Source organism: Pristis pectinata, chromosome 28 (genome assembly GCF_009764475.1).
Source record: "Pristis pectinata isolate sPriPec2 chromosome 28, sPriPec2.1.pri, whole genome shotgun sequence".
NCBI lineage: Eukaryota > Metazoa > Chordata > Chondrichthyes > Rhinopristiformes > Pristidae > Pristis > Pristis pectinata.
In genome coordinates, this window is record NC_067432.1 from 22,289,160 (window position 1) to 22,315,463 (window position 26,304).

Sequence of the window (26,304 nt, forward strand, 5' to 3'; positions counted from 1 at the left end):
GAGTCTGCATTGACCAGCAAGCACCTATTTTCACCAGTCTCATTTTGTTTTCTCCACATTGTCATCAATTTCCCCCAGGTTCTGCCACTCACCTACATACTAGAGGCAATTTACTGGGACCAATTAACCTACCAACCTGTATATGTTTGGGATGTGGGAAGATGCCAGAGAACCCGAGGGGAAGGATGCAGTCATTGGGAGAACATGTATTTTACACACAGACAGTACCAGAGGTCAGAATTGAACCCAAATCACTGGGGCTGTGGTGTTCCTTAAGTCTCTTTCTCAAGCTGTAGATTTTTTTGAACTGCTTACAGGTATAGAATATCCTCAGACTAGTTTGCTGCTCATTCAAATCGTGCTTTTCTTGAATAGGCCCTCTGGATATTCATTGATACTCACAAGCATTCAAAAACTTTTCAATATTAAATGTAAAAAATTAAAATTAAGACAGTTTTTTTAAATTAAAAGAAAACACTAAAAGCAATGAAACAGTTTAAAAAAATACTTCTAAATCAACTCAATAATTTCAAAAAGATGTAAATAACCTGAAGCTTACATCTCTGCCTCGCAGCTGTTCCTCTCCATTGAAACGAACAAGGTTGCTCAGCCTGCACCAGGTTTAATGTGCTATGGGCTTGGGAGGCAGATTTCCCAGTGTAGCAGCTAGGAAACTGCAGGAACTTTCCTCTCCACCCCTGGGCTCTGGCAGAGGAGCATGGATGTCTCAACAGGGGCAGATGCCTGTATGGAAGCTCGAGACTTCCACATTCATTCATGCTTGCACAGATGTTCCTGATTATCTCACGGTTACATGGTAAATGCTAACAGTTCCACATGGACCCGTCAGCTTGCCTGTAAAAGTTTCAAGCCATTATGCGAGAAATGTTAGTTGTAAGGAATAAGCTTGGTGGGCGCACTTAGTTGATTTACAGTATTGGCGCTTGCCGGTTTTTGAACACATCAGTCTCAATCTTTAGTTAAATAATTTTTTTAAATCATATTTTTTAATATTTCCTTATGGCATAGAATGAGGCCATTCAGCCCATCGACTCTGTCTCCAATCGAATCCATCAACCTCAATCCCTCACATTTCCCTGTAACCTATTCTCTCAGTGATTCTCCTGCAACCTACTTACACCAGGGAGTAATTTGTGGAGGTCAATTAACAGTAACAACCAGCACTACTTTAGAATGTGGGAGGAAACCAGAGCAGATGATTATAAGGAGAACATGCAAACTCCACACAGACAGTACAGGAGGTCAGGATTGAATCGGGTTGCTCTACCTGTGAGCTGTAGAATGCCATTGTGCTGCCGTCTTGTCATTTTGCCCATTTTCACAATACTAGTTCTATCAGCAAAGTAGACCGGTCAATAAAAAGCTCAAGGGTAAGTAGCAAATTGGAAACAGAATTAACATAGTAGCAGGAAGCAAAGGGTGATGGTTGATGGGTGTTTTTGTAACGAGAAAGCTTATTGCCTGGGGGTTCCACAGGACATGGTACTTAGTCCATTGCTTTTTTATAATAGAAATGAATGACTTAGGTCTGAAGGTAAGTGGCATAATAAAGAAGTTTCCAGATGACAAACAAAAGCTGTGGGGTTGACAATGCAGAGAAAGTTTTAGATTGCAGGAAGATATAGATGGGCAGTTGGGCAGAAAATATAAAATGGAGTTTAATCCAGAGAAGTGTGAAGGAAGTGTATTTGGGGAGATGCACAAGGCAAAAGAATATAGTAATAGTGGGAGCATGTTGAGAGGAGTGGCAAAAAAGGACTTTGGTGTATATCCACAGATCCTTAAAGGAGCAGAACGGATCAAAATAATGGTTAGAAAGGCATGCAGGATGCTTTCATTTATTTGCTGAGGTATAGAATATAAGAGCAGGGTGTTTATGTTAGAACTATATCCAACACTAGATAAACCACAGCTCGAGTAAGGCAAACAATTCTAATCGGCTGATTGCAGGAAATATGTGATTGCAAAGGAGAGGATATGGAGGAGATTTATGAGGAAAGATTGGATAAACTGGGATTATTTCCTTTGGATAGAGGAGGGTGAGGGGAAACCTAATTGAGGTGTATAAAATTATGAAAGGTCATGTTAGCGTAAATAGGAAGGACCCATTTCCTCTCAGCATCGGGGTCAAAAACCAGCGGCATAGATTTAAAGTAACTTGTGAGGTGGCTTCAGCAAATCCATTCATTACATTTTTTATAATCATTCTACCCTTTTAAATCTCAATTCTAAGACTGTAAGCAGCGCAATATTCTGCATTCTGTTTTATTTTTACTATCTTGATATAATTATGTGTGGCATGATCTGTCTGGATGGCTCATAAAGCAAAAGCTTTTCACTGTATCTCGGTACATATGACAATAATAAACCATTACCAATAATTGGGAGAAGGAGTAGAGGGGATGTACTGAAAAGGCCTTTGCCCCAGCGTGAAGGATTAATAAGGGTAGGACATACACAATGAATATTTGAAAGTACTGAAGAACAAATAATTTTGAACATAGAACAGTACAGCACAGGTACAGGCCCTGTGGCCCATGTCTCTGGCTACCATGATGCCAAATTAAACTAATTTCATCTGCCAGCACATTGTCTATATCCCTCCATTCCCAGTCTGTTCATGTATTTGTCTAAATGCCTCTTAAACATTGCTGTTATATCTTTTTCCACCACCTTCCCTGACAGTGCATTCCAGGCACTTAACACTCACTGTGTTTTTAAAATAAACTTGCCTTGTACATCCCCTTTCAACTTTCCCCCTCTCACCTTAAAGCTGCACCCTCTGGTATTCAACATCACCATGCTGGGAAAAAGCCTGACTATCTACCCATTCTATTGCCTCCCATACTTCTATCAGGTCACCACTCAGCTTCTGACACTCCAGAGAAAACAACCCAAGTTTGTCCAACCTCTCCTTATAGCTAATACTCTCTAATCCAGGCAACATCCTGGTGAACGTCTTCTGCACACTCTCCAAACCTCTGCATCCTTCCTGTAATGTAGTAACCAGAACTACACACAATACTTCAAAGGTGGCCTCACTAAAGTTTTATACACCTGCAACATGACTTCCCAACTTTCATACTTGACGCCCCAACTGATCAAGGCAAGTAGGCTGTACACCGCCTTTATCTTCCTATTCACTTGTGTTGCTACTTTCAGGGAGCCATGGACTTGACCCCAAAATCCCTCTGTACATCAATGCTCCTGAGGGTCCTGCCATTTACTGTATACTTTCCTCTTCCATTTGACCTCCCAAAGTGAAAAACCTCACACTTGTCTGGATTAAACTCCATCTGCCATTTCTCCACCCATATTTACAACTGATATATATCCTGCTGTGTCCTTTGACAACATACCTCACTATCCACACCTCCACCAATTTTTGTGTCATCTGCAAACTTACTAATCAGTCCACCTGCATTTTCATCCAAATCATCTGTATATGTCACAAACAACAGAGGTCCCAGCATTGATTCCTGCGTATCATCACTAGTCACAGATCTCCAGTAGAATAACACTGTCCCACCACGGCCCTTTGTCATCTCTGGCCAAACTAATTTAAAATCCAATGTGTCAAGTCACTGTGGATCCCATGTGCATTAATCATCTGGATCAGCCTATCATGAGGGGCCTTGTCAAATGCTTTACTAAAGTCCATGTAGACAACATCCACTACCCTACCCACATTAATCAACTTCATCACCTCAAAAAACTTAATCAGTTTCGTAACACATGACCTAGCTTACACAAAAGCATGTTGACTATGCCTCATAAGTCCATGCTTTTCCAAATGTGAGTAAATTCCATCCCTAAGAATCTTCTCCAAGAATTTTCCTACCACTGAAGTAAAGCTGACCAACCTATAATTTCTGGATTATCCACATTATCCTTCTTAAATACAGGAACAACTTTGGCTATTCTGCAATCCTCTGGGACCTCACCTTGGCAAAAGAGGATACAAAGATCTCTGTCAAAATCCCAGCAATCTCCTCTCTTGCTTTCCTCAATAATCAAGGATGGATTCCAACAGGCCCAGGGGGCATCCACCTTTGTGAGATCCAACAGCTTCTCCTTCTTGATGTCAATTTGCCCAAGAATATTAAGATACCCTTCCTGATTTCACTATCCTCCACATCCTTCTCCTTGGTGAATACCAGTGTGAAGTACTCATTTGTACCGCAGTCACTGCCTCTGGCGCCAGGCAAAAATTTTCTCCTTTGTCCTCGAGTGTCCTATCCTTTTCCAAGCTACACTCTTGTTAATGTATATATAAAATGCCTTGGGATTTTCCTTAATCCTACTCGCCAAGAACATTCCGAGGCCCCTTTTAGCCCTCCTGATTCCCTATTTAAGTTCTTCCCTACTTCCTTTATATTCCTCAAGGGCCCTGTCTGATTTCAGCTGGCTAAACCTTGTATATGCTTCCTTTTCCATTTTTAACAAAATTTACAACATCTCTCGTCATCCAAGGTTCCCAAACCTTGCCCTTCTTGTCTTTCTTCCTCACTGGAACATGTTGGTCCTGTCTTTTGACCAGCTGGCCTTTAAACGACTCCCACATCTCAGATATGGACTTACCCAATAACAGCCACTCCCTATCTTCTCTCCCCAGCTCCTGCCTAATACTGTTGTAATTATCCTTCCCCCAACTTAGTACTTTTCCCTGAGGTCTAGGTCTTATCCTTAACCATCTTAAAATGCTCTCCCACTGAAACTCCAATCACCTAGCCAGGCTCATTTCCCAATCTAAGGTCCAGTATGGCCCCTTCCCTGGTGGGATTATCCACATACTGTTTCAAGAAACCCTCCCGGTTGCACCTAACAAATCCTGCCCCATCTTAGCCTCTGCCACTAACGAAGTCCCAGTTAATATTGGAGAAATTAAAGTAATCCACCACAACCACCTGGTTGTTTTAATATCTCTATGATCTGTCTACATATCTGTTCCTCTGTCTCCTGCTGGCTATTGGGAGGCCTATGGTATAAACCCCTCATAGTGATTGCACTTTCCTTATTTCTGAGCTCCACCCATATTGCCTCACTGAATGAGACTTCCAGAATGCCCCCTCTCAGTGCAACTGTGACTTTCTCCCTCAAAAGGGTGGGTTTGTTATTCTTGGAAGGGAGGAGGCTGAGAGAGAGCCTGACAGAGGTTAACAACATGATGAGGGGGTAAAAGGTTCAGAGGGGATCTGAGCAAGAACTTGGGTGTGGTTGGAATCTGATATGAGTGGGTGAAGGCAGGTATCCTCATAACATTTAAGTAGTATCTATTATAAATACCTGAATTGCCATAGAAAGCTACAGACCTAGTGCAGTAAACAGAATTAGCATAGATAGGTACTTGGTGGTTGGCACGGACAGTGGGCTTGAAGGCCTGTTTCAATACTGTATGACGCTATGAACTGCACGGTCACAGACCTGGTGCTGGAAGCTGGGATCAGGCTGGGTAACCTTCCTCTGACTGGCACAGATATGATGGCCTCCTTCTGTGTCATAAGTTTTTTGATTCTAAAATTATTTTAGCCCATTATGGAAGTGTAACATACACATTTAAGGAATAGCACCTTGCACCATAATACATAATCAAATATACCAAAAACAAAAGCCTTGTATGTTCTTAGGAAATCCCAAAACAGTTCACAGTCAATGGAATGGTTCCAAAGTATAGTGGCTGCTCTTCTGGAGCAACTATTTACATTTTTAGGTTTTGTGTGGTGCACCCTGTGAGTGGTGTGCAGTCTGGTGGAAGATTATGTTTACTGTGGTCCTGCAGTAGCTGAGGTGACTTACTTGCCTGTCAGTGCAACTTTGCTTATTTACCAAAACTGTATTTTTCTGCACGATTTACTGATAGTGAAAGATGCAGGGCTGGATTTAAAATAACAACAGAAGATGCTGGAAACAGTCAGCAGGTGAGGCAGCATCTGTGGAAACAGAATCAGAGTTAACATTCCAGGTCAAAGATGCTTCCACAGAACTGCGAAAGAGGAAAACAAATAGTTTTAAGTTGCAGGAAAGGGTGGATCGAACAAAGAGAAAACCCATGAATACAGGAAGGGAAACTGAAGCCACCGAGAGTGAACAAGGGCAAGGAAATAAATGGAAGGTCCATTGGGAAGTGGAGCTGAACCTCTAGTTTGGATTCCTGGAGATTTAATGTTTGTACTGCAGGACTATTACCAACCAATTTTACAAAATTTACTTAAAGTGTAAATAAACCATTTTGTGTTCTCTTGGTTATGATAATGCGTGTCTGGCTTAAAAAAATATAAATTAATTGCTTGATTTTTTTAAAGGTTAATTCAGAGAATCATTGGATCATAGAATGATTAAAGCACAGAATGAGGCCATTCACCATATGCTGTCTGCACTGGCTCTGTGCCAGAGCATCTCACTGGTCCCATCCCCTGGCCTCCTCCGTATCCTTGCAATTTTTTCCATACTATATACTTATCCAATTCCCTCTTGAAGGCAAAAATGGAACTTCTTCACATCTGCAGGCAGAGCATTCCAGATTTCAACCATATGCTGCCTAAAAAATGTTTTACTTCACGTCACTCTTAATTCTCTTCCTCTTTATTTTATATCTGTGACCTCTAGTTCTCACTCCCTCCAGCAATAGGAATGATCTCCCACTTTCCACTCTATCCAAACCCCTCATCATTATATATACTTCTATCAAATCTCCACTCAGCCTTCTCTTCTCCAAAGAAATCAACCCCAGCCTCTCTAATGTAAACTTGTAACTGTAGTCCCAGATCCCAGGAACCAATCTTGTGAATCTTTTCTGAACCGTCACTAATGCCCTTACATCCTTTTAAGGCATTTATGAGGCTCTTCGATAGGCACATGAATATGCAGAGAATGGAGGGATGTGGACCATGTGTAGGCTGAGGGGATTAGGTGACATTAGCTTAATTAGTTTGGCACAACATTGTGGGCCAAAGGGCCTGTTCCTGTGCTGTATTGTTCTATGACCTCCATGAAACAACAGGACAGCAACAGTTGCCTCACAGCTCCAGTGACCCAGGTTCAATCCTAACGTTTAGTGCTGTCTGTGTGGAGTTTGCCTGTTCTCACTGCGACCACATGGGTTTCCTCTGGGTGCTCCAGTTTCCTCCCACATCCCAAAGAAATGGGGGTTGCTGGGTTAATTGTTTGCCTGTTCCTGTGCTGTACTGTTCTATGTTCAATGTTCTATCCTCCTTGCAATAATATCATGAGAATTGAACACAATATTTCAGCTGAGGCTGGACCAGTGTTTTAGAAAAAGGCAGCACGACTTCCCTGTGTTTATACTCTGTGCCTCTGTTGATATGGCCCAACATTGTGCTTGCCCAATTAACCACTCTTTCAACATTTTACAACCCTGCCTGCAACAAGACCCATACCCCCAATCTTCCCACCAAGCTGCATCACCTCGCATTTCTTTGCATTAAACTTCATCTACCGAGTGTCTGCCCTTTCTACCAGTCTGTTGATATCCTGCTGCAGTTTATCATGCCATTCACAATGCTGCCAAGTTTTGTTTGTTGTTACTTTACAGTATTTTCCATCATTCCTTTTTGTTGAACCAGGTTTTACACACTTCATGCTTAACAAACGATACTTAAGCCTGTCAGCAATGTTAATTCTATGTGCTTAATGCTTTTGAGAAAACTGACATCTTAGTTCCATGTGAGACAGTTAACTATTTGGCTATTAAACTAATCATTATCTCTTATACATTAAAGCTGATACACTATTGATTGTGATTCGTGGTGCACTTTTGGTAACCCCAAAGTCTGAGCTTCAGTGCCAGTTACTAGCAATGCAGAAGTCCATGGGGATGCAGTGAATGTTGGAGACAGCATTTCCAGCTGACAAGTAATGACAAGCATTGCCCTCCCCATAAATTGTAGGCAAGGCTGTGTTCGTGTTGACCAGCCACTACTCATACGTAACATGGGAGTAATCCCTACATTTACCAGAGCAACTTCACTTCAAAAGTATTTCCTTGGTTATAAAATGTTTTGGGATGTCCTACACTCATGAAAGGTGTTACATAAATGCAAGTTATTTTTTTCTTTGAGATGAGGAAATGGAAATTGCAGGAGTTGACCTTAAAAAAAGCCTGGAATGCCTGAAGCTTGCGGAAACAGGCTAGGGTCGCAGCAGGTAAGTTGTGAATATGTTGCCAGACTGTGGTCACTGCCAGGTATGTGCAACAGATGGCTTATGGAAGATTTTTGCAAAGCTTTCAGTACATGTTTAAGTTTTCAATCACTTGGCTATTAAATGTTAACATTTTTAACTTTTCTTGATTACAAAAAAATCTCTGAGCAACATTCACCTGTGAAAAGATTGAAGCAAATTGCATTTATGTAGCTTCATTCATACCCTCTGGGCAATCCAAAGTACCTTAGAGCAAACAATAATGAAGCACATGAACAGGTAATTTTCTTAGTGCAGGAAAGGGCCTTGGTTTAGTATCTCATCTGAAATACAGAACCTTCACTCATAGATTTTAATACAGCTGCAGCTAAATTATTTCTTTCTTTTACCTATATGCATGATTGAAATGTGTATTGTATAACAGTGGAATATTCTTATAATTAGAAGTTATATTCTGAACTTACAAATTATACCAGCTGTCTGTGTGTATTTTATCAATATGGCCAGTCTATTCTTATTCATGAAAATTACTTCATACCTTTCTAAAAATGCCACTATCTTGGAGAATAACAACCAACTGCCAAATATTAAAGGCCAGGAAACAGGACTGCGTGTAGCAACAATCAAAGCAGCTGACAAAAACCAGTTTGTCATTTTGATTGCAGTCATCAGTGGTTAAGAGATATTTTGAAAAGCAGTGTGAGAAATGAGCATTACAACAAGATAAGGAATTTCAAAAAATATATAATGACAGATTTTAATCAAACAATAGAAGCAAGAATTGATCTGTCTTCACAGCTTTTACATGCTGTTAGCCTATTTTGTAGCCAGAGTCACATGACTCCAATAGCATCTAACGCTGACCTTATTCTTTCGTTACACAAAATGTAATGACTAGAGATTCATCCTTGATCATAAGTACTGAAGAACTATATAGTAGTGTGTTGATATTTTCCTCTGATTCTGAAATTCGATTCCATTAACTTCAGTTGAATCAAATTTGAAGAGGGCAAGTACAGTCACATGGAAATTGTACGGCATAATTACTCATACATCTGAGGAGGACTTTCTCCTCCAGTGAATTAGTGTATTATTGTCATGGAACTTTGGGTCATTTGGGCCAAATAACCATATTTTAAAAGTCTTGGGAATAAATATTTTCACAACCATTTTGATGCTGAACTCGGAGAGTCAATCGCACACTTGTTGCTGAAGCAGTTGAATTTCTTTTCCACAGAAACTGATGGAAATGAAAATCAGGCGCTTTGTATGTGGGCGGTCTGCTCTGTTAGCAACTGACCAGCAGGAACACTCTGACACTGCATCAATGAAACAGTAAAACCAGTTGGACTGATTATACCTTTATGGTTCTATAATGAACCCTCCAGTACAAAAACTGGGTACATTATAACATCAATATAAACTCCTAGCAATGTCATTATTCTTCCCATTATCATCCTTCAGTATTTTTATTGGTTTGATCCTGCTTTTACTTCATGAACATTTCATAATGTTTTTATGGCCTTGGTACCATTTTTGATTTCAATTTTTCCAAGTTGGTTCAACTACCCTTTCCAAAGTTGAGAACATGAGGTTTGTCTTAAATGTATGGCATAGCATTTCTTTTTTCCAGCCCATTAGGGCTTGGGGATACAAAGGCTCACGTGGTTATATTTATAATCCAGCATTTTCACACTTGGTAATGTTGCCATGCAAGTTATCTCAATGGTACCTCAGACCGTACTATATTGCAAACACAAGACACAAAGACATGTGGAAAACTAAGCAAATAATATTTTCTAACTATGTGTTATGGATGTAATCAGACCACCTTGTGCCAAATTATACAAATTATCTGTTCCATCATTAATCTCTACATTTTTACCTGAGTTCAACTAGTCGAATTGTGTTACTTTGATTTTCTTTAGATTTTGTTTTATTAAGTTTTGGGATTATAGTTTTTCACCCTTGGGGATTTGATTTGCAAGGTTATGGTCCAAGCTGCAATTGTTAAGTCTCTAAAAGCTGCACTGGGATTAATGATTTTATAGTAACAGCTTTAGCAAATAGCATGTTGTGAATAGGCTTCTTAAAATACTGTGGTATTAAATTAAGAATCTTACCAAGGGATGTAGAATGAGGCAAAGAAAGGTGAAAAAGAATGGCACTTAATACCAAGTTTATATTTAAATAATTTACAATTTAGTGGATTTTCCTTCTTTCTCAATGCCTTGAGATGGCAAAGATGCAATGCCTCAAAACAACCTCCTCATGTGCAGCAAACTTTCTTGGTTAATGGGCCCTGGAAGTGACCAGGAAGTGGTTCCAATTGTTCAAGCTTGAGCTTTAGGTTTCGGAGCAAGATGAGTGTTCGAATCTCATGAGGGAGTCTGTGAATGTATGTTGAGGAGGTGCTCACCCTACTTGCCACAGAAGATGCAAGAGATGAGGGAGTGGGTGAGCAGCAGATGGGTCAGGATAAATGCATTGGTTATGTGGGAATGCCCAAATCAGTGGCACTGATAAGGAACAGTGAAAACATCTGGAAGCAGAAAAAAAACCCTGTAAATTCTGCCATTTATTCTGCAGGAGTCCATTAACCATTCCAATACTCAACTGCAAGCAGTATTTGACAGGTCCAGACTCCTGCGAACCTAAGTCAAATTATATTGGTTGCAAGAGAAAGCAGGCAGGGACAGACAGTAAGAGGCAGCATGTGTTGTGGAGGCAGATTAATTGTCTTTTCTTGAATAAAACTCAGTAGACAGCTACCTTACTTAAGCCTTGCCACTAGGGGTGTACCTGGAAAGGCTTATGAGTTGAAGAGCTGGAAAGGGCAAACATTATATAGAACATATGTTTCGTTAGCTGTAACCAAGGGGAACCATAGATTAAACACACTTGTCTCATATTTTTGCACATTTATTGAAGCCCATATATGTCTTGTTATGTTATAAATCATGTGTTTCTTGACTGTGATGATGGCAGATATAATTTTAAAAGCTGTCCTGAAGAATTTTGCTACTTCCTTGCCTGTTTCCGTCATTGGTAGCAGGTTGACGATCCTGAATTAGTAGCTAAAGGATAAATTTGTCTTCCCATGTTACATTCCTGAGTTACATTTTTGGTGTTTTGTGCATATGTGACATTTGAAACACAAGTGTTGGTGTTTGGTATAGCATGATTGGGAACGTGGACCTGTATTCATAGAGGAGTGTTTGTGAACATGATTTAGAGTCAGGAGTCAATTATAGAGCCAGGTCTCTGAAACAGGTTAATGAACAAAAAATGCTGCAAGGATTTGATTTCAATACAAAAATGGAATGACGTATTCATGTAAAGTATCTAACTTTCAACACTTCTATCTATGAGGAACTTTATTTTGAATCTGATATATTTAGTTTACAATGTACTGACAAACATAATTGGACTATACAGTGACCGTAGGTACAGAAGTGTGATTTTAATATCTTTTCAGCCAGTGAAAGAGTGTAGCAGAGAAAGTGTGATGACACATTGGGAATAGACACAATTAGACATTTTGCAAAAAAATACATGGGGATGACCCATAATATTGCTCCACATAAATCAGATGAATTGCTCTCCCAAGCTGACAAGTGCAGCTTTGTGGAAGGAGAAGAAAGGCCTGGAAATCCAACAAAAAGAGCAATAACATGCATTTCCATGACATCCTTAAAATGTTAAAACTGTCCAAGATACATCAGAGGAGTGTTACCCATCAGAGATTATAAGTGAGCTGCAAGGAGATATCAGAGCTGGTGACCTAAAACTTGGTCAGAGAGATGGACTTTGTTTGAATTAAGTACTTTCTCGTAGAAATTGTGTACAATTTATGTTTAATTTACGTTTTTCTTGTGATTGCTGCTTATATGATTCTCTGTACTTGTGATGCTGCTGCAAGTAAGTTTTTCATTGCACCTATGCGTATATGTATTTGTGCAGATGACAATAAACTCGACTTTGAGTTTTAACCAGTGACAAAGGAGGAAAGAGACAGTGAGATTTAGGCAGGGCGTGCCAGTGCTTTGCTCATGGCAGCTGAACGTATGGCCATCATAGTGAAACAAAGGAGGAAATTGGGATTGCGCAAGAGGTCAGACTTTGAGGAGGGCAGAGAGCACAAATTTTGGGAAAGCAGGAGCTGAAACCTCTGTCCAGAGACAATCAAGCAATTTTGATATATATTTATATATAGGCACTTGGAAAATCAGATTTTAGTGTTCCCCACATCCTCTGAAACTGTATAAACAAGCTACAGAGAGTGTGGGGAACTGTACATATTTACAATGTACATAACATAAATATTATAATACTGGAAATAATAGTAAGTCAGAAATCATCAGCAAAGAAGAAAGGCAAATCAACACTCTAGTAGAGGGAGGAGGGAACAGAGAGTGGTTTGGAAATGTAAAGGAAAGGCCAGGATTTTATGGACGAGATAAAACAATAGCATAAAGTGAGTGATAATAGTATATGCATTTCTCAGAGAAATTTGTCCAAAGAGCTTCTGGGAATGTTGGTTTACATATCAGATTACATCGCACTTTTGCTTTTGGTGAATAGTAAAAGGGATTGGTAAGTGACGATCTGGCAGTTGCAATGATTTTTTGTTAACTTTAATGCTGTGCCAGAAATTCTATCATTTTCCAGTCATATTTCACCCTTACACCAATAACATGATTGGCATGCATTATTTGGTGCTCCTGTATTCCAAAATAATGCATGGGAAACTGAAAGTCAAAAGTCAAAGTCGAGTTTATTGTCATCTGCACAAGTGCAATGAAAAACTTACTTGCAGCAGCATCACAGGAACATAGCAGTAAAGACACAACATTCACAAGAAAAACATAAATTATACAAAATTATACAAGAAGGAACACAACTAGAAAATAAAAAACAAAGTCCATTGTAGTGCAAGGTGGTCATAGTATGCTGTACTAAGGTAGTGATTATGGTTGTGCAGGTTGGTTCAAGAACTGAATGATTGAAGGGAAGTAGCTGTTCTTGAACCTGGTGGTGTGGGACTTCAGGCTTCTGTACCTCCTGCCTGGTGGTAGCTGAGAGAAGATGGCATGGCCCAGATGGTGGGGATCTTTGATAGATGTTGCCTTCTTGAGGCAGCTCCATACGTAGGTACCCTTGATGGTGGGACGGATGCCTGAGATGTAATGGGTTGAGTCCACTACTCTCTGCAGTAATTAATCATGTTGTGCCAGGAGAGATTATTAATTGACAATCACCGGTCATTCAGCGAATGGTGACAGCATGAAAGGAGGCATTTCACCCCATTTGTGTCCATTCTCTCTCCAACATCCTGTCAGTCCTTATGAATGCTGTGCTTGAAAAGGCTCCTATCTGCAATTAGACCCTCTACTTCTCTGAGCATCCAGGCGTGACCTTACACCAACTGACCACCCACTGCACTTCTGATCAGTCCCTTTGATTCCTGATTACTATTCTCCCTCTGCAGCTCTTGACCACGTTCTCCCTCCACCCATGATTACAACCCTTGTCCACTGGGGTAGTGATGCCTGGTCCCCAGCCACAGAGGTTTCAATCAGTGAATCCAAACCAATCCCTCCATTGGCCCACTGTCACTGCAGAACCCTCATTTTATTCATCTTCAGGGCTCTCCTGGAACTCTGACTCTCCTCCCACCATCCCTTCTTCTTCCTCTCAACCCCCTCGTCTTCATTCCCACCACTCACTTCTCCGTCCCACCAATGGCAACCATAACCAATGCTCCAAGGCCTCTGCTTCACCTTGGCACACTGACACTTGTGGCAGAAGGCAGAAACCTTGTCTCTTAAAGTGAACAACACTTTTTTGGTGTTGCCAATGTTCCAAAACCCTGATAAAATGACAATGGATCCCCAACCTAATCCCATCATGTTGCCCTGTTTGTACACTGTTATAGCAGTGTTCTCCAGTGCTTTATATATAGAATTATAATGGGGTTAATCTTCCATCGAGATTGGCACAGACCCAGCAGCAGATGTACCTCTGAATGGACAATACTCCAGTGGAGACTGTGTGCAGCCTCTCACTCAGCAGACACTGGCCTTTTACATAGTTCTCAGATATCAGATCATTCTGATGCCCAGAAAGGAGGCTTTTCAAATGAATGGGAGAAATCAGTTATCGCCTCATACAGCATCGAAACAGGTCCTTTGGCCCAACTGGTCCATGCTGACCAAGATTCCCATCTAAACTCGTCCCATTTGCCCATATCCCTCTAATCTTTTCCCATCCATGTACCTTTTAAATGTTGTTAATGTACCTGCATCAACCACTACCTCTGGCAGCTCATTCCATACACTGACCACTCTCTGAGTGAAAAAAGTTGCCCCTCAAGTTCCTATTAAATCTCTCCCCTCTCACTTTAAACCTGTACCCTCCACTTCTTGATTCTCCAACCCTGGGAAAAGACTGTGCACATTCACACTATCTATGCCCCTCATGATGTTATACACCTGTATAAGATCACCCTTCATTCTCCTATGCTCCAATAAATAAAGTCCCAAACTGCTCAGCCTCTCTCCATTATTCACCCTCGTGTCCCAGTTTGAAGGGTGGCACAACATGGTGGGCCGAAGGGCCTGTATTGTGTTGTATTGTTCTATGGTTCTATGGTTCATCCTCCTAAATCTCCTCTTCACTCTTTCTAGTTTAATGGCATTGTTCCTGTAGCATTGCTAGGAGAAAAATAAACAAAGGCATCTTTTATTTGAACTAATTAGGTTAATTTAGATGGTTTTAATTGTGTCTGTCTGTGTTTGTGTTTTTTGTGTCTTTTTACTTTTAATTGTTTTTAATCATTTTAATTGTTTGAGTGATGTTCACAATTGCTCAGGAATAAAGTTTTTAAAAAAAATAAAAATGATATTAAAAAGAAATCAAAGTAATTTCAAAGATGTGTAAGCAAAAAGACTTAAGATACACAAATACAGTCGTACAGCATGGAAACAGGCCCTTCGGCCCACCATGTCCACACCGACCAGTGGACACCTTTCCGTATTAATCCCATCGTCCAGCACTTGGCCTGTAGCCTTCCGTGCCTTGGCTATTTAAGTGCTCGTCTAGATACTTCATAATTTTTTTAAATACACTTAAACACAATTAAAAACACTTATCCCTCCCTTTCACCTCTTTATCATGGCTATTTTCTCTCTCCACTCTGTCCTGAAGCAGCGTCCCAACCTGAAACATTGACCATTTCTTTGCCTCCCTAGATGCTCTTTGACACGTTGGCTTCCTCCAGCGCTTTGTTTATCGTTCCAGATTCCATCATCTGCAGTCTCTTGTGTCCCCTAAAACCATCTAATTTTAACTTAATTTTTAAAAAAATTAATAATCTCTACTTACCTTTCTCTGATGAAGCCGAGGACAGGGCCTTACCAGCAGTCAAAGCCATTCTATAAGTGCAGCTGATCACTTCCACTGAGAAGATCCCTGGGTGAAGTGCAGGGAGGTGGCCTCTGGAGCTTACATTGAAGGAAAGTGTGTGGTCCAGGCGCAGGCAGCTGGCAATCTCAGAGCAGTGGAAGATGTGTCTGAAGAGAACCAGGATTTAATTAGTTAGAATGGCTTTCATTGTAGTAATAGAATAATACAGCATTATATTCAGAGTGATCATATTCTACAACTATTTTTCCAAGTAAACTGTAAATTATTGTTTGCATATATATTTATCTCTTGACAGGACAATGATACAGTTAATGGAGCTGCTGTCTTACAGCTCCAATAACCTGGGTTCGATCCTGACCTTCAGTGATGTCTGTGTGGATTCTGTTCATTCTCCCTTCGAGCGCTTGGGTTTCCTCTGGGTGCTCAGTTTTCTCCCGCACCCCAAAGATATGCAGGTTCGTAGGTTTATTGGTCATATAAACTGCCCCTGGTATGTAGGTGAGTGGTGGAATCTGAGGGAAGTTGATGGGAATGGGAGGAGAATAAAATGGGATTAGTTTAGGTTGATAAGATAAGATCTCTTTCTCAGTCACATGTACATCGAAACACACAGTGAAATGCGTTTTTTGCGTAAAGTGTTCTGGGGGCAGCCCACGAGTGTTGCCATGATTCCAGCGCCAACATGGCATGCCCACAACTTCCTAACCCATACGTCTTTGGAATGTGGGAGGAAACCGGAGCACCTGGAGGAAACCCACGCAGACACGGGGAGAACGTACAAACTCCTTACAGACAGCGGCTAGAATTGAACCCGGGTCACTGGCGTTGTAATAGCGTTACGCTAACCACTACACTTCTTTTGGTAGTGGGTTGAGGGACCTGTTTTGGTGCTGTATGACTCTGAGATTGAAGACACATATGTGTTGGAAAGAGATACTGACCAGAGTGAGTATGACTGAGCATATTGCATTATTAGCATGTGTGTGTATTGGTAAATACCATATCGTGAACATCTGGTTTATGTCACAGGCTAAGTTTGGCCACAGTCATACAACTTTATCTGGCAAGTGTGGGCAAGAAGTATGCAAGTAATCTTTTCAAGAACATGTTTGTATCTGTTAATACACTGCTTTTGTTTTAAAGTGCAGCCAAGCTGAGGTAGCAATGCCAATTATTATAAGAGTTACACTGTTTTGGGGTTTGTATCACTGCGAAAAAATGAACATCACTATGTTCATAATTAATTTTGGGAATGCTATGTAATTGGATCTGGTATATTACTGCTCATACCTCAGGAAGGCATTTGACAATGTCCTTAGCAAAAGTTGAAGCTCGTGGAATTGAAGGCAAGTTATTAATCTGGTTTGGAATTTTGGTTTGACCAGAGAGTTGGGATAATGGGCAGGATTTAGAATTGTCCAATTGACAGCTGTGGTGTCCTGACTGGCACTCAACTATCAACAACTTAGCTGACAGGATAGAAATTCACAAATCCTAGATTACTGGCAATGGACAAATGTACAGCTTCATTATCTCTGCTGATGAAAGTAAAAAAAATACAAAGAAATATTCATAGTTTAATGGATCAGGCAAAGTTGTGTCAAAAGAAATTCAGAATTATCATATTTGAAGACATTCCACTTTGGAGCTAAATGTTTTGGGGAATTGCTGAAAGTAATGGATTTTAAAGAGATTTGGATGGATCCAAACACATGAATAACTAAAATGTCACAGACAGTTAACAAAGTAGGCTAATGGATGTTTTTATTATTTGTAGGGCCACGACGTACTGAATTAAATAAGATATTTGGCATAGAAACAGGCCCAACCAGTCCAGACTAGCACTTAAGTTCCACTCAAGATATCTCCTGTCATTACCCATCTAAATCTATCAGGAAAATCCTCTGCTCCCTTTTCTCATATTTTTGTCCAGCCTTGTCTTAATGGCTCTCTACTGTACGGCTGAACAACTCCCTGAGGCATCGTGTTCCAGATTCTGAGCATTGTCTGGGAAGAGTTTCCACTCAATTCTCTGTTGGATTTCTAGATGCTGATCTTATAGTGACGGCCTCTGGTTACAGTCTTCCCCACAAGTGGAGATGTATCAATTCTGTCAAAACTCTTTGCAATTTTAAAGACTTCTACCACACTCCTCTTCAACGTTCCTTTCTCAAGAGAAAAGATTCCTAACCTATTCATCTATTCCTCATGCCTGCACTCTCTCACTTCTGGTGTTACCCTTACTCATCAAGTATCTATCCACCTCTTCCATTAAGATATTCAAAGACATGGCTTCCTTTTGAGGAAGAGAGTTCCCAACACTCATGACCTGAGAGATAAAAATAAAATTCACCTTATTTTTGTCTTAAATAGGCTGCCTCTTGTTATTATACAGTGACCCCTAATTCAACATTCTCCCACAAAAGGGAAACATCATCTCCACATTCATCCTATTAACACCCCTCAGGTCCTTATGAGCTTGAACCAAGTCCCTTCTCTCCAATGGATAAAGCCAAGCCTCGAAAGACTATCTGCCTATTGCATAAGTCGAGTTGCTTCCAATGCATTAACATCCTTCCTTAAATAAGAAGACCAAAACTGTACACAGTACTAAAAGCAGAAAATGCTGGAAAAACTCAGCAAGTTAGACATCATCAGTGGAAAGGCCCTGTGGCTCGTTGCTAGGGGAATAGCAATTAGTACTAATTAGACATTAAAATTTTGTTACAAGTGGTTATCAGTTCTGGTGATGTACTGCAGTCAAATTACTGAGTGTATAATTCAGACGCATGGACTAACAATCCAGAAGCCTGCTTTCAAATCCTACCACGGCAGCTATAGAATTTAAATTAAGTTAAAAATCTAGAATTTGAAACAACAATTAGTCCCTAATATTGACACCATAGTAGTTACTATTTTGATGAAAAAAAGGTCACCTAGTTTAGTAATGTCCTCCAGGGAAGAGAATCTGCTGCTGTTACTCTTTTGGTCAATATGTCACTCCACCCTTGATTGTTGATCTGAAATGGCATGGCCAGCCATTCAGTTGTAGATGGCTCACCACCACCAAGAGCAAATCGGGATGGGCGATATATGCTGGCCTTGCCAGTGACTCCAGTATCATGAAGACATTTTTTTAAAAGCAGCATATATTTTTGGTTGTCTCTGCACTGGGTAACATGGTCTCTGGCTAATTCTGCATTGAAATCCCTAAACCCATTTTCCAGCACTATGTAATTTAGCCCACCATGCCTGACAGTTGGTAGACAGATGACTGGGGATGAAGTTTAGATACATGTGGCATAATTGGTTAGATATGGCCTGCAGGTTCAGCAGAAAGAGGCCACTAACTGCCTGCATTCTTTGTATGAAGAATTGCTGTGGTAGCCTTTCATTATGGACCAATCTGTTCAACAAGAGTGATGAGAAAAATAATCAGATAGATTTTCAGAGGCAAATTCTTGCTTGACCATCCTCATTGAACTCTATTAAGAGATAATACAGAATGCAAACACGGATAATGCAGTAAAATTGATGGATTTCTAGTTAATTCCTCTTCCCATCTGCTGGTCTCTAGCCCTCCAATCTTCTTGTACTTTCCAGGTACATTTAAAATATGGGGAGGGTTTCTGCCTCCACCACACTTTAAGGCAGTGAGCTCCAGAGAAAAAAATCTCTGCTGTCCTCTAATTTAAGAAGGGCCGCAGGGATAAGGTAGGGAACTACAGGCCAGTGAGCTTTATTTTGGTGATGGAAAAATCATTGGAAGAGATTCTGAGAGACAGGATTTAGTTGCATTTGCATAGGCAAAGACTGATTAGGGATTGTTAGCATAGTTTTGTGCATGGGAAAATCATGTCTCATGAGTTTGACTGAGATTTATTTTTGAAGAGCTAACCAAGAGGATTGATGAGGGCAGGGCAGTAGACATTTTCTACATGGACTTTATCAAAGCCTTTGACAAGGTCCCGCATGATAGGCTGATCAGGAAGGTTAGAACACATGGGATCCAGGGTGAACTAACCAATTGGATACGAAGTTGGCTAGGTGGTAGAGGCAGAGGGTGGTGGTGGAGGTTTGGTTTACAAACTGGAGGCCTGTGACCAGCGGTGTGCCACAGGGATTGGTACTGAGTCCTCTGTTGTTCATCATATATATTAGTAATCTGGATGAGAATGTTGGTGGCATTGTTAGTAAATTTGCAGATGACAGCAAAATTGGTGGTATAGTGGACAGTGAAGAAAGTTTTCTAAGATTACAAGAGGATATTGATCAACTGGGAAAGTGGGCAAGGAAATTGCTGAGGGAATTTATTTCAGACAAGTGTGAAGTGATGCTTTTTGGGCAGTCAAACCAGGGCAAGAAAAACACAGTGAATAGCAGGGCCCTGGGAAGTGTTGTTGAAGAGAGAGACCTAGGGGTACAAGTACATGGTTCCCTGAAAGTGACAACACAGGTAGATAGGGTGGTGCAGAAGGCATATGGCATGCTTGCCTTCATCATCTGAGGCATTGAGCACAAGAGTTGGAACATCACATTCCAGTTGTACAAAACGTTGGTTAGACCACACTTGCAGTATTGTGTACAGTTCTAGTTGCCACACTACAGGAGGGTACAGAAAAATTCACACGGATGTTACCTTGAGTTATAAGGAGAGGCTGGATAGGCTAGGTCTATTTTCCCTGGAGCAAAGGAGGCTGAGGAGAGACATAATAGAGCTATGTAAAATTAGAGTGACATAGATAGGGTAGATAGCCAGAGTCTGTTTCCCCTCGGAGGACCGTCTAAAAATCGAGGGCATAAGATAAGGGTGAGGAGGTTTAAAAGGATCCTGAGGGGTAAATTTTTCACACAAAGAGTAATTAGTATTTGGGATGAGCTGCCAAAGGAGGTGGTGGAGGGAAGAACAGTAACAACATTTAAAAGGCATCTGGACAGGTACTTGAATGAGCACAGAGGGTTATGGAATTAATGGAGACAATTGGGGATAGTATAGATAGGCATGTTGGTCAACAAAGACGTGGTGCACCAAAGGGCCTATTTCTATGCTGTACACTCATCCTTCTGCCATTTAACAAATCTATGTTAATAAAGTTATAAAAAGCAAACCAAGCATTAGGGTTTAGTTCTAGAGGAATCTAATTGAAAAGAAAGAAAGTAATATTGAATATTGTAAGAGCCATTTAGACCACACTGTTTGCAATTCTGTTTGTTGGATTACAAAACTGACACAGAAGAACTGGCTGGGATGCAAAAGAGATTTACAAGGATGGCCCAGAAATAAAAACTTTTACTTATCAGGAAAGAATAAGCAGACTGGGATCCTGTATCCCTGAAAAGAAATGATCTAATAGAGATATTTAAAACAATGAAAGATTTCAATGGAACACATAAGGACAGTATTTCTATTTGAGGGAAAAAACAAAACGAGAGACTAGCAATGTAAATTAAACCAAGAAATCAAACAGGAAATTCAGGAGGAAGGTCTTTCAGAGAGAGTGATGAAGATGTGGAACTCATTACGACAGGAGAGTGGATTAAGCAAGCAGTGGTGAGAGCTTTGAGTGATCCTTTGAGGATAAGCATACGTGGGTGAAGGAATTAGAGACTAATGGAGTTAGATGAGGAGAGAAAGCAGGATGGAACATAAATGTTGCGTTCCATATGTTACTTCCTTTGTGGAACAACTTCATTCAGTTCGTCAGCCAGTCCTCAGCATTGGTATTTAAACACAAAGGTTTTCAAACCGTTCATATCTCTAAGATAATTTGCTATCATGCATCACCAGTCAAGGTATAGTGAATCTCTCAATACCCACACCTCACCACTCTTCTCAAACAAAAGCTTTCCTTGGTTCACAGCAGCAATTACCTTCCTAGATTTGTTATTTAGAGTCTTCCGTTACTTGGCAAGGCAAGAGTGAGTTTCACATTCTGCTGAATGGAGTCCTACAGTGTGAAATAGGCCCTTCAGCCCACCAACTTTACACCAACTCTCAAGCATCTATTTACAGTAATCCTACTCTAATCTCATTTTATTTATCCCCTATTCCTATCAATTCCCCTCACCTACATATTATTACAACAATTTATAACCATTGCCTACAACAATTTATACTGGCCAATTAACCTACCAACCAGCAAGTCATTGAATTGTGGGAGGATACCTAGACAGTCACAGGGGGAATGTGCAATGAACGCACAGACACCACTAGAGGACAGGTTTGAATCTGGGTCACTGGGGCTGTGAGGCAGCAGCTCTACCCGCTGCGCCACTGTGGCTTCCCTTTATGTGCTGTGTCATCACAGCACCTAAAATCTTCGCACATTGAAAAGTTTGTCTAAAAGACAGAAGAACAATCACTTAACCAAGGGGTTCAGAAAAGTGAGAGTGGGTAAAGAAAGCAGGAGAAAAATCTTAAATAGTAACTTCAAGAAAGACAATTTAAGTGAAGTTAATAATTCTAAATGATTTCACTGGGGTTGGCTAGATGATTTGCAATGGCCTTTTCATTCCTATGATTAATGAACGGTTTGGAGAAAAAATAAACGAGCTCTGGATTTCAGATTATTGCTTTGGACACAAAGGTCATGAATTCCAGTTTCTCTTGGTGGTTAGTCAACCATTACCAGTTGCATTGCAAAAGAATTAGTGTCTGTATCTTCAGTGGGGACAGTAGAGTATATTCATTGTGTGCAAATGAGGGTGACTTATTTCTATAACGTGAATTATTTGTTCCTTCAGCCTTTGTGTAAAACCCTATTAAGGAGAGATTTTACTTTTCTTCTGAGTTAGTGAAATAAACAGTCTCCTCTGTTTAAAGTATTCCTGGGATTCAAGCCCAAGATTGGTTCTTTATGACTCAGGTGCTCAAAGGCCCTCTTTCAAATGCCAGTCTAAATTTACAAAAGTGTTTACAGTTGCCTTGAAGGACTGGAGATATGTAGCCTTGAACAGAGGGTGACTGCCTTCCTGTGCTAAATATGTGACAGTTCTTCAGAACAGATTAACACTTCACAAAGCAAGCAGGGAGGACTGTGATTACTCATCAGGAACCAAGAATGCCAAACTACTTCAAATATTAACTCATTCTGGAGATGGGAAAGGTAAAATGTCTTCCAGTCTGAGAGCTAAGTTGCAGGAATGTTGACTTTTCAAATCGCTCCCATGAGGTGGAGACCTTGCTACTGGAGTTGTGCACTCAGGAAATTGGTTGGGGGAAGGGGAACTTTGAAGTTTGAAGTCCACCTATCAAAATGAAGCATTTTGATTCAGCTGTAAATCTAAGTCTGTTGAATTTTAAATCTGCAAAGACAAAGTAGTTGATGAAGAGCAATGGGCTTGTGAATGAATCCAGTCCGTTGTTGCCGTCCTTCTAAGCTCTGGTAAAGTGAAATAGTGCTGGGTGAAAATTACACTTCGCTTTGCTCTGAAACCATTCAAGGCAATATTTTCCAGCCCTCATCACCACCTAAAGCAGCCTTTACTTGTGCACTGATATTTTCAGAACAACATGGCACTGGAACATGGCGACTCTTTGTAAGCTGCTCTCTGCAGATCTACTCATTACTTCTATTATAATCATTCTACCCTTTTACACCTAAATTCTATATCTCTAACAATGCACTTTACCCTCTATTTTTCAGCTTGTACTACCTCAACTCACTGTGTCATGAATTGATCTGTATGAACGGTATGCAAGACAAGTTTTTCACCATACCTCGGTACAAGTGACATTAATAAACCAATTCCAGAATCCTTTCATTCCTACTGTGCCTTTGTCTGACTAGTACTGTGGGCTGTCAGGTGAAAGTGTGAGACCTCACCAAGGTGCAGAATCACAGAATGGTTACAGTATGGAAGGAACATTTTTGGCCTATTAAGCCTGTACCAGTTCTATGGTAGAGCTATTCAGCTGGTCCCACTCACTTTCCTGCTCCCCATAAGCCAACAGATTCTTTTCTTATTACCCTCTTTTGCCCTACACTATTGCTCCTTTTGTCACTTGACCAGCCCCGCTCTCCGCCATATCACAGACCAGAAAGTAATGGAGCCGCAGTCAACAAGACTAAAGCCAGATCTCATCAAGACTTGTCAGGCTGAGTCAGATGCTTCATTTTTGCAATGTTGCAGGTAACTGAGCGAATTCTGAGAACGAAGTTTCCAGACTGCACTGGAGCCAAATAACCCCTTGATCACCTTCCGATATCTTGATATGTTGCGATATGTTTTCGTGTTTGTTAATTCTCAGACCAAAAATTCTTTACAAGATGCAATAGAGAACATTTGCATTTTTCAATCTATCTCCTTCCAGACAAAGAATTTATTATAGGATTCTGATCTTCAATGTCAATTGATTATGCAACTTTGAACCTGTTAATTCAGGAAAGAGGACAGATACTGAACAACAGCTGGAATATTTCCTGCAGCACCACATATATTAAGGGGGTCGACAGTTAAGGAAGGTTTCCTAGCAACATTTTTACATCTGTGCAAACCTCTGCTGTGAAAACTTGATGTTTAGTGGAAGTAATTTCAGCATACATATGAGGGTAATAACCGTGAGGTGGTGGGGTGTGATATCCTGGTGATTTTTGTTTAATTTTAAAGTTAGACCAGGAGCTTTCACTGGGCTCATTGAGAGTTCATGATGTTATAATTCCTGCTTGTCAATTGTTACTTAGCAGGATTTCCAGCTGGGAAAATCCTCCTGATTCGAAATTTCCAAAAGACATCTGGAAACTTTGACAGAAACCTTGAATTGAGGCTGGAGAGTATTTCTAAAGCAATATTAAATCTAGTGATTTGGTATGATCCCAAGCTATTCACTCTGATCTGGCACATAAAATTAGTGCAGTTTTTGGCACTTAATTGTTCGTGGTCAGTTGATGATCACATTCTTGTTCTGTATTGACCTTGGCACTGAACAGTTCTGAGGGAGAATAGCAGCAGCAAAATTTAGTTTTTTTTAATTGCCTAGATAAATTTGAGGTACAGAATCAGGTATATAAAAAATAACTTCAATCCCAATTTGCATATTAGTGACGTCCACATGTCTGAGGATGGTCATCCTTTTCTTCTCAGTATCCAACTCAACTACTGGTCACATGTCTCATTGATCCAGGATAGACAACCCCTCTGGTACACTCCTGCATCAGACTCCCTGTGCCTTCTGTCTGACTACAACCTTATGGTGTCATATGACACACATCCCTCTAAACTAATCTTTTTATCCCTATTGTGCCTTTGTTTGACTAGTACCATGGGCTGTCAGGTGTAAAGGCACAGTGTAAACTACTTCACTATTCTTTTCATCTTCCCCCTCAATCTTCTACCTCCAGTGTCATCTCCCCTCCCTCCGATGTTTCCTTGTCTTCTGTCCTCCCTCCAGCATCCCCTTCAGATGCTCCTGCTTCATTGTTCTTCCTTTTCTGCAGGGTGGATCACAGAGCTCTCTTCCTTTTCCCCCACAGAGCCTCTCTCTCAGCTCATACCACCATTATAGTGTTGTTGCTGACTGAGGAGTGTGCAGATTCAGGCTGTTACTACCTTTCACAACACATTAAGTCATATCCCTCTCACTCTCTCTCTGTAGTAGCCACCATAAACAAGAAAGCTCTCAAATGAATCTGCAATGCAGCTGTCTGAAGCACCTACTGATCTTCATGACCATCGTTATATTAATAAAGCATGTCAGACAGCATTATAGGTCAGTGTTTGAAGTGCTTTGGCCACACATCTCTAAAGATTTTACTTGATGATTTATATATTTTTGTTTGTCTGAAGGGAGTAACAAAGGACTACAATTGCCTGATTGTCTGCTGCAGAAAATGTTCTCAGAAAAAAAATCAACGTCACTGTATTAGAACTCTCAACTAGCCCATCCACAAATTATTTGCTTTCTGAGCATTTTCCTTAATTTGTGTGTTGTATCTTATATTCAAAATCATAATGTTGTTTTGTGTATCAAAACTACAAGTACAAATCAGACCAATCTCTTCAATCCAATGTGTTAAGGGACAGTTTATCAAATAGACCAATGATGCTGAGGATTTCCCTAATAACAAGGCTCCTTGATGGATTTCAACATTGGGTAAGATGACTGTGTTATTTGAATAGAAAGGTTCAAAAATAAAACAAAATCTCTGTGCCAACTCTGTGTGAATTTCCATTCATTCATGATATAGCAATATATCTGGAAAACTGTAGTTAATTAATAAATCTGTAATCAACTTATTTCCAGACAATATTTCAAATTAGGAGATCACAAATGGTAAATGCCCTGAATCAAATTCATTTCAGATATAGAATCGAAAACTCTGCAAGGACATAAAGGAGAACACAACCTAAGTGCTTCGGGAGTATCTGTCATTGAGAACACGACTGTTGAGTTCCAAAAAGGTTCTGATAAGGAGGTTCTCAAGATGCAAGGTCCACTCGGTGCTGATTTTATTATTAAGGTAATTATTTTGGTATTTCTTAATATTCGTGAAAAGTAATTTATCATGAAAGTACTAAGTTTATATTTATGCTATCATTTATAAGTAATGCACCAAAGCCATCAACCAATATTTAGCCTCACAAGATCTTTGCAGCTACCCATTGAAAGGACATATCACAACATAAGCAATTCTCTTCCAGCGATTGATGTGCGTTGCTACTTAATGAATGGATGCTACAATAATGGGGAGGAGA

At 40.3% G+C, this 26,304-nt stretch overlaps 1 protein-coding gene across 2 annotated transcripts in view; it reads left to right on the forward strand.

Annotated features, from left to right (window-relative positions):
- Positions 1-26,304, forward strand: part of adamtsl3 (ADAMTS-like 3) — a 509,738-nt gene that overhangs the window by 318,121 nt on the left and 165,313 nt on the right. For both annotated transcript variants that reach the window (XM_052040649.1, XM_052040648.1), the window contains exon 9: positions 25,912-26,069. In XM_052040649.1, the coding sequence (XP_051896609.1) occupies positions 25,912-26,069 (158 nt within the window). The remainder of the gene's footprint in view (positions 1-25,911; positions 26,070-26,304) is intronic.